The 11,406-nt window shown below is 44.7% G+C and overlaps 1 protein-coding gene across 1 annotated transcript; it reads left to right on the forward strand.

Annotated features, from left to right (window-relative positions):
* Nucleotides 1-5,710: 5,710 nt before the first annotated feature.
* LOC110336941 (zinc finger protein Pegasus-like) lies at nt 5,711-6,895 on the forward strand. The gene has a single exon (XM_021219677.1). It carries the CDS (start codon nt 5,711-5,713, stop codon nt 6,893-6,895), a length of 1,185 nt encoding a protein of 394 aa, XP_021075336.1.
* The last annotated feature ends 4,511 nt before the right edge of the window (nt 6,896-11,406 follow it).

An 11,406-nucleotide genomic window follows, 5' to 3' on the forward strand; every position in this document is an offset into this window, starting at 1 on the left:
CACACACTATATGTATATATATATATATATATATATATATATATATATATATGCAGACAAAATACCCATACATGTAGACTCAAATAAACAAATCTTTAAAAAAAAAAAAAATAAAAGTAACGGGCTAAGATCTTTGGCAGAAGAGGTTTTAAGATGGCCTAACAGTGATTCTTTCACCTGTTTATTAGTAATCACTCTTATTCAGGTCTACAATGAAAAAGAACAAATGGAGCTTATAAACACACACACACACACACACACACACACACACACACACACACACACAGAGTTCCAAGAGAATATAACACTGGCCAGCTTAGTGTTCCAGGGAAACTTACACTGGATGAGCGATTGTTACTGTAAAACTATTATCACAAAACAAAGGACTGGTCTACACTGAATTATATGAGAAGGAGCCCTCAGGGGAAGATTCTGCCCAGCTACCTTCTAGCACTTGAAAGAGAACAACCCACAGCTACAGTCAAAAGCTAATGCTGATGTGATTCAAGTGGGTCAGGGAGCATCCCAAGCTGGTAGCTGAACTCAGCAGGGTCATCCACACAGTGCTGGCTTTCTAATCATAAAAGCTAAGGGGTCGTGGAATCTTTCCCCATGGCTTCAGAGAGCCCCAGAGGACAGAAAAATATATGGCAGGGGAATCTGTGTGTGAAGACCAAGAGAGCAAGAGGCCCTGAGAGGCCAGGGCATGAAGCTGTGCAGTGAAACCCATGCTGCATTGGAGAGTCATGGGATATTTGTCACAGAGAGCAGCATGCAGGGAGTGAAACGAACAAGGGAGAAAAGAATGTTGTAGTCAACAAAGTTGGAATGGCAGAGACATCTAAGCCTTTTGACATCAGACATGGAGCTAACGGATTTATTTACCTGCTGGGTTTCAATCTGCTTTCGTCCAGTATTTCTTCATTATGTCCCAAGACTTTCTTTTTGGAATGATAATATATATTCTGTGCCATTTTATGTTGGAAGTATGTAATTTGCTTTTTTATTTCATAGAGAATGACAGTTAACAGACTGACACACTGCTTTGAGTTCCAGAGACTTCGGATTTAAAACCGGTGTTGTGACTGTAAAAGACTGGTGGCTGTAGTTTTAATTTTTTTCGAGACCTACTTTTAATATGGGTTCTTAAATGCTTTCACCTCCCTTCTAGCCTTCCTCCACCCCCAACAGAGGTAGTGAAAAAGAAAAGTTATTAAGATACGGGAGCAGTGGACCTGTTTAGAAATTGTCCTTTGGAGCAAATCCCATCTGTGAAACCAGCTGTTCAATTCACAGGTTAGCAGCGGCAGTCCGATCCTCTTGCAAACACTCCACAGATACACCAGAAGTCCAGTTCAGTAGTGTCCATATAGCAAACCTGAATCAGCAGCGGTAGCAGGACCTAGCAGGTAAAGCCAGGCCTCAGGCGAATCGGCAGGAATCAGCAGGAACAACCAAGACCACCAGGGACAACCAGGGGAAGTTCTCTACCTGTTAACAAAGACAAGAGACCAAGAAGCGTTGCAAAGCTAGATATGCAAGCAAGCCCCAGCCACTCTCACAAGTGCTATTTATACTCCCTCCAGACATCACTTGTCTTTCATGGGTCTTCTTGGCTCAAGACAGGTTTTGCCTCAGCACATGAGTTTGTCTTAGCAAACTCCACATGAATCTGTATCCACCGACTTCACTCTGCCCATCAGCCTGAGTTCAGGGAAGTGGCAAGGAGCTGCAGGAACCTCTCAAGTTTTTTGGTGCATTTCTCTCTATGGAGTCATGCCCAGTGGAGCTCAACAACACATGTAAGGCAAACCAATACATGCACATCGTTAGCAATTGTCCTTTCACGAGCTCGCTCTAGCAAAGCATCCTTTCTCCTGGATCTGCTTCAGGAAAACACCCCTTCATCTGTTTGCCCCAGAAAAGCACCGTCCGACACAACTGACTTTCCAAAGAAACCATAAGTTCCACGTCACGTGGCTTTGAAGTTGGACTGCGTATTCTGCACTCTGCTATGGCCGTAAGCCACTAGAGGACAGGGAGTGGAATGTGGTGGTTTGGATGAGATACCTCACAGTTCCAGGCATTTGAACTCCCAGTTGGTGGACCTGTTTTAGGAAGGATAAGGAAGTGTGGTCCTGCTGTGGAGGGAGTATGTCATTGGAGATAGAAATGACATCGTTTCCAGTTCACTTTCTCTGATCTGTGCTTGTGGCTCAAGAGGTGAGAGCCCTCAGCCTCCTGCTCCCGTTGCTATGCTATGCCTATACACAGCGATCATTAACTCTCACCCTTGGAAACCACGTGTGTTCCCCCCCCCCAAATCCTCCTTTCTATGAGTTTCCTTGGTCGTGGTGCTTTATCACAGCTTTCCATCTTATTATATTTTATTTTGTCGTATTTATGCTATACATGACAAAAATAAAAGATAAAATGAAAACCATCACACTGAGGCCGAGCCAGGCAACCCAACAGAAAAGAGCCCTAAGAGAAGTCACAAGGATTGAAGACTCACTTGTTTACATACTCAGCTGTAAGCTTTTACACACACACACACACACACACACACACACACACACACACGACCTGGTGCAGAACCCTGCAGGGCCTATGCTCGCCGGTTCAGTCCCTGTGAGTTCATACGAGCCTTGCTCATTTGAGTCAACTGGCTTTGTTCTCTTGGTATCCTTTATCTCCCCTGACTCTTTACACTCTCTCTGCCTTCTCTTCCACAGCCTACTCCTATTTTCATTTAACAATTAACAAATACATCTTGTCATACCACTTGATGTCAATGTCCACTCTTGGTGTTTTTTTCTTTCCGTGTATAATTGGGTTTTGTAGCATTTGATGCATGTAGTATAGTCAAGGTTTATAGTTCTGCCTTTTATAAAACAATAACACACACACTTCTTTTGGGGACCCTCCCTGGCTTTGGGGATCATCAGCCAATATAGGTTCACAAGGGCAAATGGAGCAGAGATGACAGACAGCAGGACCGGAAACCCTGAGAGTTCACACAGTAATGACAACATACTGGGACTAGCTTCAGGGAGATAGATCAACTTTACTTGGGGTGAATCAAGGGTTATATAGCTTTGGGCTAAGAGGGTAGGAATATCCAGGGTGAGCAAAGGTTATTGGCTGAAGGCTTAAGGTGCTGAGAAGCCTCATTAGCATGGGGAGTGACTCCAGGAATCTCAGGTGCTAGCTGACTGAGTTCTTACCAGGAGAAAGGAAGTTGAACCTGTAATATAAACCAAGGCTATGTGACATTCTGCACGCAGAGGTGTACGGGTTGCAAGCTTCCCAGACAAGGAGAAGTCCTGTCAGGGAAGGAAGTCCGACACTGCACCAAGCCCGGAAGGCTATCCAGACAATGATAGACTTCGACTTTAATTAGCAAGGTAACTCTTTTTATTTAATTTTTTTAAAGAAACTTTTTTCATTATATGTTTGAATACATGTTTTACGTCATTGTCAGTATCACTATGAATACAAATATAAGGAAGGGACATATAACCATGTGGACATTGTTTCCCAAATCGTTGGATGTTTTTCACATCTTTTCAATTTAATTATTCAAATTTTATTTATTTATTTTGAGACACCGAGTCTCTAGGTATCCCCAGCTGGCCTGAAAATTGATATGTAGATCAATCTAGCTTTAAAATGAGAGACATCCACTTCTCTCTACTTCTGGAGTACTGAAATTGAAGGTGTGCACCACCATGGCCAACCATTTAAAACATTTAAGTTCTGGTTCAGTGATCTATTTCCTCATTTCTTATTTTTGCTGTTCTTTCTGTATTTGTTTATTCCTTGTTATTCATCTGATTTATCTTTGTTTTTGTGTGTTTTTTTTCTTATGTTTGAGTTTGTCTTGCCATAACAGACTTGAGACACTGTATTCTCTCTCTCTCTCTCTCTCTCTCTCTCTCTCTCTCTTTTCTTCATAGAGGCCTCTTCCTTACGTTTTTGTTACTTTTCTATTGATGTGATAAGGTAGCATGACCAAGGTAATTTATAGAAGAAAACATGAAGGCTTAGGTTGTTTTAAAAACCGACTTCTAGTAAGGATTCTCAAACACTTCGATCCCCCTTCCAGCCCACCATCCAAAGACTGGGGAGAAAAAATGGTTAAGTAGGACAAGGGGATGTGGAAAACACTATGGGGTGTGTGGGTGGCAGAGCAAAGCCTAAGATTGGGGCCCCCAGCTTGGGTGAGAAACCGCAGAGCCTGAGGAGGCAGGGGTTCCCAAACTCCTGAGAGCCCAGTCACCTCTGGAACTGTGTGGTGTTGGGAATGAGGGTGCTGTGTGGGCTGGTGATGAGAGCATGGGTACTTTGGCTTCGCTCAGGAGTGAATTTCTGTGTCTAGAGGTCTAGACAGGGGCAGACTAGACGGCGAGGCTCTGTATGATGAAGGCCTCCTCCCACGTCGGTTCTTGATGAAAGAGACATTCCTTGCTTGTCCAAACTAAGAAATGTCCGAGAAGGAAAGCTTATTGGCTAAACCATTCTGGGCTACATAAGGAGCTTCTAGGAGTCAGAGCTCATTTTATTTTATGCTGGGTTTCTCAGTGCCTGAACGAATGTAGGTGGATGTGCTTTGAATGTGGTCATGAATGCTCTTGATTGAATAATTTTATTTAGCAAAACTTAATGACAGGATTAGAAACAAAACTTTTTCTCAGATGAGAGGGAATAAGGTTTTAATCATTACCGTTTTTCAGATCTCTTCCCCATTTTCCCACAACTAAAGCTTATTATAGGGACTTCCATTTAAACATAAAAGGCACAAACATGTAATTAACAGTGTCCGTACCCTTAACTACCCCCAAGAAAATGATGGAATGATGGAAAGTAATTTTGACAAAAGGTGATGTAAAGAATGAACACGGAAACAAACAAACAAACAAACAAACAAAAAGGGGGGGGGAAGGGACATCAGACAAATCTTAGAGGCTGAAAGCGAAAAGGAGCTTAGCTGAGTTAGAAAGGTAGAGAGGGAAGTCGGATGTCTGAAAAGAAGATGTTCCTTGGAGCTTCAGGATGGGAGAAGGCAGCAGACAGGCATAGGCAGTAGGAATGGGTAGTCATTTGTGTGCAGCATGGCCCACCCCGATTTCATCTCTCTGCATCTATGACCAGTTGGCCCAGCCCCACAGATGCCCGCTGTGGGCAATCTTTGCTCTGAACCAAGAATCCTGACTCTGGGATGCCAGGAGCGGTGGAAGGAGAGAGGGCTAAGGGTCCTGGGATGGAAATATGGATAAAGCTAAAGTATAACCAAATGCTGCCTGCCCATCTGTAACGTTTTCCCATGGAGCCATCTGACAGCCCCTGCATGCGGCTCTCACGTGGTAAGTGTAGGCGTGTGCTGCACGTGACTGCTCCTCCGCAGCGGTCATCTCCGCTCCTCTAGCCTCACTCTCGCGAGACTCGGGTAAGCCTCAGGGGAGAAGAGACGTGGCGGGCAAGCTTGGCGGGTAAAGGCTGAGGTGAGCAAGGCTGACTTTGTGGGCCTTTGGAGTCAGGCTGTATGTCTCAGAAACATCTCCAGGCCCCTGACTTCATCAGCACTGGGGTGTGAAGAGAAAGGGAGCGGCTTGGGGTGGAAAGACTGAGGAGAGACTGCCGGTAGCGCCAGCCTCGAGGAGACAGAAGGAGACCCGAGAGTCGGTGACTTAAGGGCCAGGGGGGTAAGATGGAGATGGGGGAGAAGAAGGTGGTGCAGCAGGACTTCCTGAAGAGCTTCCTGGGCCAGCAGACCCACCGCAGAGTGAACATGCTGGCTGGGGACCTGATGCAGACCCGAGGCCCCGGAGCCCCTGGGGACGCCCCGGACAGGAACCGGGTGCTGATGCTGGACGATTTCGAAAGGACCGTGGATGGGAAGCTGCAGTGCTCATACTGTAGCTATTCCAGCCACAGAACAGCTCGGCTGATGGAACATACGAGAACCCACACGGGCGAGAAGCCGCACAGGTGTCGCCTGTGTCCCTTCACCTCGGCTTACGAGCGCTACCTCGAAGCCCACATGCGCTCCCACTCTGGAGAAAAGCGGTACAAGTGCGAATTGTGTGCCTACCGATGCAACTACGGAAGCAACCTGTCCCACCACCGAAGGCGCAAGCATAATTTGTTACCGCTGACCGGTCCCAGGGCTTCCATAAGCAGCGTGAAAATGTGGGGGACCTTGCAGAATAAGGGCAACGTAGAGGATGGCAAACGAGGGGTGCTCATCACCTTAGCTCCACCTTCTGTGGCTGTTCAGAAACCAGATCAGCTGAGGAGTGATTCTACACACAAGAGCCCAAGTGGTCAGAATGGCTTCTGTGACAGTACGGATAAAACTTCAGTTTGCAGACTGCCGAGGGAGCCACAGGGACTCTGGCTTGTGGATAATCCTTTGAATCAGCTGTCTGACCTAGCAGGGAACCTGTCCACCTTGCCACCTGAAAACCCAAACCCCGTCTCTGCTGATGTAGACGCCATCCTAGAAGAATGGAAGCCTTTCGTGATGCAACAGCCCTCCGCCCAAGGGAGAGTCGCTCAGAGCTCTCTCATAGTCCTCAGGCTTTCTCCACCATCGAGTCAGAGGATCTGCAGTCCACTGAAAGGGCCCAGCAGCCAGCTAAGTGGCTACACCAACACCCCCATCCTTGGAGACAGCCAGCCAAGCAGTCCAACTGCAACCTCGTTGGTGCAGGAACCTCAACTTCTTTACTGCTGCCAGCACTGTGACACTTACTTTGCAGACAACGTCCTTTACACTATCCATATGGGATGTCATGGGTATGACAATCCCTTTCAGTGTAACATATGTGGATTCCATTGTGAGAACAAGTATGACTTTGCCTGTCACTTTGCACGAGGTCAGCATAACTAGAGCTTAGAACGACCAACCGTATCTTTACCCAGGCCTTTTGGGGTGGGGTGTTGGCAGTTTGGCTTTAGATTTTGGTTACTCCTGTTAAGGCTTTTTCTAATTTAAAGCTTGCTATATATAGTTGGTAGAAACCTCTCTCCCCTTTCCTCACTTGATACAATTCAATCTGGTCAGGGTTATACACTAGATACATACCTTTTTCTTCCCATCTGTAAGTCATGTGAGAATTGAAGTCCAATCAAAACCTTACCAGGTATTCAATATTTTCCCTATTTATGGCCCTTTAATCTTTAAGGATTGTTCATACTCTTGGTACTTCTAATAGTCATTGAATTTAGATATTATTTTTGTTGTATTTCAAAGTAGTAGAACAGATTTCCCCTATAATTGCTTACACCCTATTTCCATGCTGGTATTGACTTTAAAGTTGCCTGTAGTTGAAGTATTGTCTAGTTCCTGTACTGAAGTTGAACTGGTAGTTTCATTTCAAGTGGAAATAATAAGGCTGTCTCAGTATAGTAATTGTTTTTTTCTACAAAAGGAACATAAAACAATTTTTTGAACTCAAAATAGGTGAAAGTCCTGAAAAAAAAATGGAACTTGGGACCAAGTTTCCTTTAACCTAAATAAGTGTGTTTAATATTTAACACTGTGGAGACAATGTCTATTTTAGATATATTAATAAGCCATTGAACTACTAAAATTTCAAGTTTATTTTCTAAAACCAGAGGAAAAGGTAGCAGAATACTAGGCACCTTTTTGCAATTTCAATTTCTTAGTTAAATTTTTCATTGTCACATGACTGGTGTTAGCTGAGACTGGTAACTTTAATGAGAATCTGTTCTTCAGATTCTTTTGATGACCAAAACAACAAGAGGCACAGTGAAATTTATCCATTTGAAATTGCAGTTGTTCCCCAGACCCTTCTGAGGCAGCCAGTGAGACCCCTGAGTTCCTGAACTGTGACCTTCAGGCCTTTAGGGCTGTGTAGAATACATTATCGCTGCTGCTATGTTCATATGACTTTGCTAGAACAGCCACAGAAGCTTTATGCAAGACTTCTGGGAAAATCTGATTTTCAACTTTCTGTATGCTTTACTGAAAATGAAGCGCCCCCACCCCAGACTGTTCTTTCGAGCCTTTATTCTCAGGCTAAGCTGACCCACTTCCTGAGCGGCTCCTCTTTTGCCTCTAGGGATGCTCCTGGCAAAATCTGAAGGCACAGGGTGATGCCCAATCCTGCAGAAGTTCTCCTTCATTACACTGGATGGGCATGGGGCCCATTGAATCTATGTTACTCATTCCTCTCCTGCAGGCCCCACCCTGATCTCCACGGTGGCTAGTGTGGGCACATCCTGTAGGTTCTCCCACCATGTAGCAGCAGCAGAAGGGCTTATTCCAGGGAGGTGCCCACAGAGCAGATGAGCTGGTAGGCCTGCCCCAACCACAAGTATAGCACAGCAAGTGCCTGCTGCCCCGTTCCTTCCACTGCCTGTCATACTGAGGCTGGTAATGGCTTCTTTCTGGTCACTCTTCCACCTCAGGTGGGTTTCTGTGAGCTCTCACATCATTCTTCAAGGGTTACATCTCTGCCTCTTTTATCCCTGCCTCTTCTGACAGAAGCCTGACCCATTCAAGCTCCTTTGACTCCAAGGCCCCCATCAAGCTCTCTAACAGACACTGTGTAGTTAATAGTTACTGGTTTTAGAATTTTTCTTTGGATTTATAGCACATACAATGGACCTGAATGGTGTCTTACCCAAATTCATATGTTGAAATCCCCTGAGCTCCTGAATGTGTCTGTATTTGGACAAAAAGTCTTTAAAGGAGCAAGGTCAAATAAGGTCTCAGGGATGAGCCCTAATCTGGGATGATTGCATCCCTATGAGGAGAGGAGAGTTGGACATAGGTCTACACAGTGGATGACCAGGGAAGGGACGGAGAGCCTGTCTAGCTGCCTGTGAGCCAAGGACGGACAGAAATCTCAGAAGGGGCTAGACTTACTTGCATTTTGTTTTCGGGTTTCTAGTACATGGAACTATACAGAAGTAAATTTCTGAGTTAAAATGTCCTGGGTTATAACAGTAAATTGCTAAGGAAGCCTAGCAAGTTGATAAAGAACACCAGTGTTCTGTTTTTGTTTGATTTTCGGTTTTGTTTGTTTTGAGTTAGGCCTCACTATGGATCCTTGGCCAGCCTGGAACTCACTGTGTGGCATAGCTCATAAAGATCCATTTGCCTCTGCTTTCCTAGTCCTGGGATTAAAGGTGTGCGCTACCATGCCACCCTGTTTTCCTTTTTCAGGAAGAAAATGTCCTAAAGAGATAGCTATGGAGGGGAAGGAAACACATGTAATTCTACGACCGTGTGTTTTATAGCTTAATACAGTGTGAGAGCAATTTCCTGGGCTTATCTAGTTCCGCATTTATTAGATGTTGTTTACTAGTACTTCCTTTGGAACGTAGCATCCACTTTATGTTCTAAAGATTGCCACTTACGCACGGTACTCTGTAAGTTCCCTTAGCTGCTTTCCTAGCTTACCACATAATAAATGCCAGAGCAAGCCCTTGAGTAAGACTGAGTGGATTCACAAGCGGGAGTTAGGCTGTTGAGTGTTGCTGTGTTCCCTGACCCACACATCCTTACTGCTGCTGTTTATCTCTGAGGTCAGTACAACGGGGACAGTGACATTCAGGAAATTGAGTCACATTGAAAGCATCAAAATCTTTGTTTTAGTTCATTTTTGTACTTAAATTCATCCATCATAGTAAAAAATGATTGAGTCAGCGAAGCTAGTCACCGTTATTTATACTTCAGGGAAGAAAATTGATCCTGTTAACTATAATAGGCAACATTTGACTCTGAAGGCTAATTCCTTCCTAGTCTTTCTACTCTGTGGACTGTGAGGCCCACTGTTCCTCCACTCATGGCTCCTCTGTATCCTCACCAGGCTCTTTAACAATGGCTGTGTACTAACTCACACAGGTCTGCCTGCAACCCAGCGTTCACTCCTGGCTGAGTTTCTAGCCCCTGAGTATGAAACTGAGCATCCCCACTATGTTCCTTTGAGTGCCCCAGGCTTGCCTTCCAGGTTCCTCCATAACCCTCATGTGCATCTCCCATCACTGTGCTCATTCCCTCCCACCCTCATTCTTTGCTTCGTACCTCTCTGTCTTAACTGTAGCCCAGGCTGTCCAGGAGCAGAGGGTAATCCTACCACAGACTCCAACATGCCACAATTACAGGCATAAGCCACCATATCCAGCCTACTACTGTCTCTTGAGATGTCCGTTACCAGAGACGTACACACCCCAGCATGTGAATCCAATCTGTGCTTATTTCCTTCCATCTCACGTTGCCACTCACCAGGGCTTATTCATTTCACTTCTCCCATATTGGATATTCAGAATGCTCAAAATGTATTTTGTCTCACTAGTGCTAAGAGATGTAAATCAGCAGAAGGCAGTGTGAAGCTGACAAAGGCAGCACCCAACGTGGTTAAAACCAGAGCAAGTGAACACACACTTGCAAACCGCGGGCTGGAACATGATGGTTGTGCTAGGTAACTGGCTAAGATACCAGTAAGTTTTAAAAATGCATCTCTTTAACTCAAACTATCTTTTAGAAAATTGCCACAGCAAAGTAAGTTGAGAAATATACAGGTTACACTTTTGGTTTACTAGATTTTCATAAACACTAAAAGAGCATAAATATCATCAATACCAAACAGCCTAAATGAGGGATTTGCTTAATATACTGTGTTAAATATGTGAGTTTTGACACCACTAATAACTACACAAGGTGTGTGTTTACCAAGTCCAGTGAAATCCACTTGCACTTCACATGTTAAAAAAAAGAGTGTAAAATAGTGTATAGATGACAAACACACTTGATGTAAATATGCACGTGGGTATTCTCAACAGAAATCAAAGCAAGCTAGAAAGTGCTTTGTGGGCTATCAGTCGTGGGAACTTCAGGAGATGACTTTGTAGAGGATAAACTCTTTTCAAGAATTTTCTTTATTTGCTCATTCTTTGTCCTAATAACAAAACTCCTAACAAGGCAGAGGCTCTTATGAAATCTGTGAGTAGGAAGCACCATAGGGTACACTCCACTAGACAACACTGAAACAGGCAAGTGCCTCTGCTTTGTCCCATCGAGACCTTAGCCCATGGGCCATGCACTGATCCAGAAAGGAACAGTAATGTCTGTCCAATATTGTCCACTCACCAACACCAGCTAGAGCTCCTGACCCTTGTCTGCTAGAACAGTGTATCAGGGCTCCAATATCCACTTACATGCTGTACTGGCTAGTTTTGTGTCAACTTGACACAGGCTAGAGTTATCACAGAGAAAGGAGCTTCAGTTGGGTAATGCCTCCACAAGATCCAGCTGTAAGGCATTTTCTCAATTAGTGATCAAGGGGGGAGGTTCCCTTGTGGGTGGTGCCATCTCTGGGCTGGTAGTCTTGGTTCTATAAGAGAACAAGCTGAGCAAGCCAGGGGAAGCAA

This window comes from Mus pahari, chromosome 19 (assembly GCF_900095145.1).
Source record: "Mus pahari chromosome 19, PAHARI_EIJ_v1.1, whole genome shotgun sequence".
NCBI classification, from domain to species: Eukaryota; Metazoa; Chordata; class Mammalia; order Rodentia; family Muridae; genus Mus; species Mus pahari.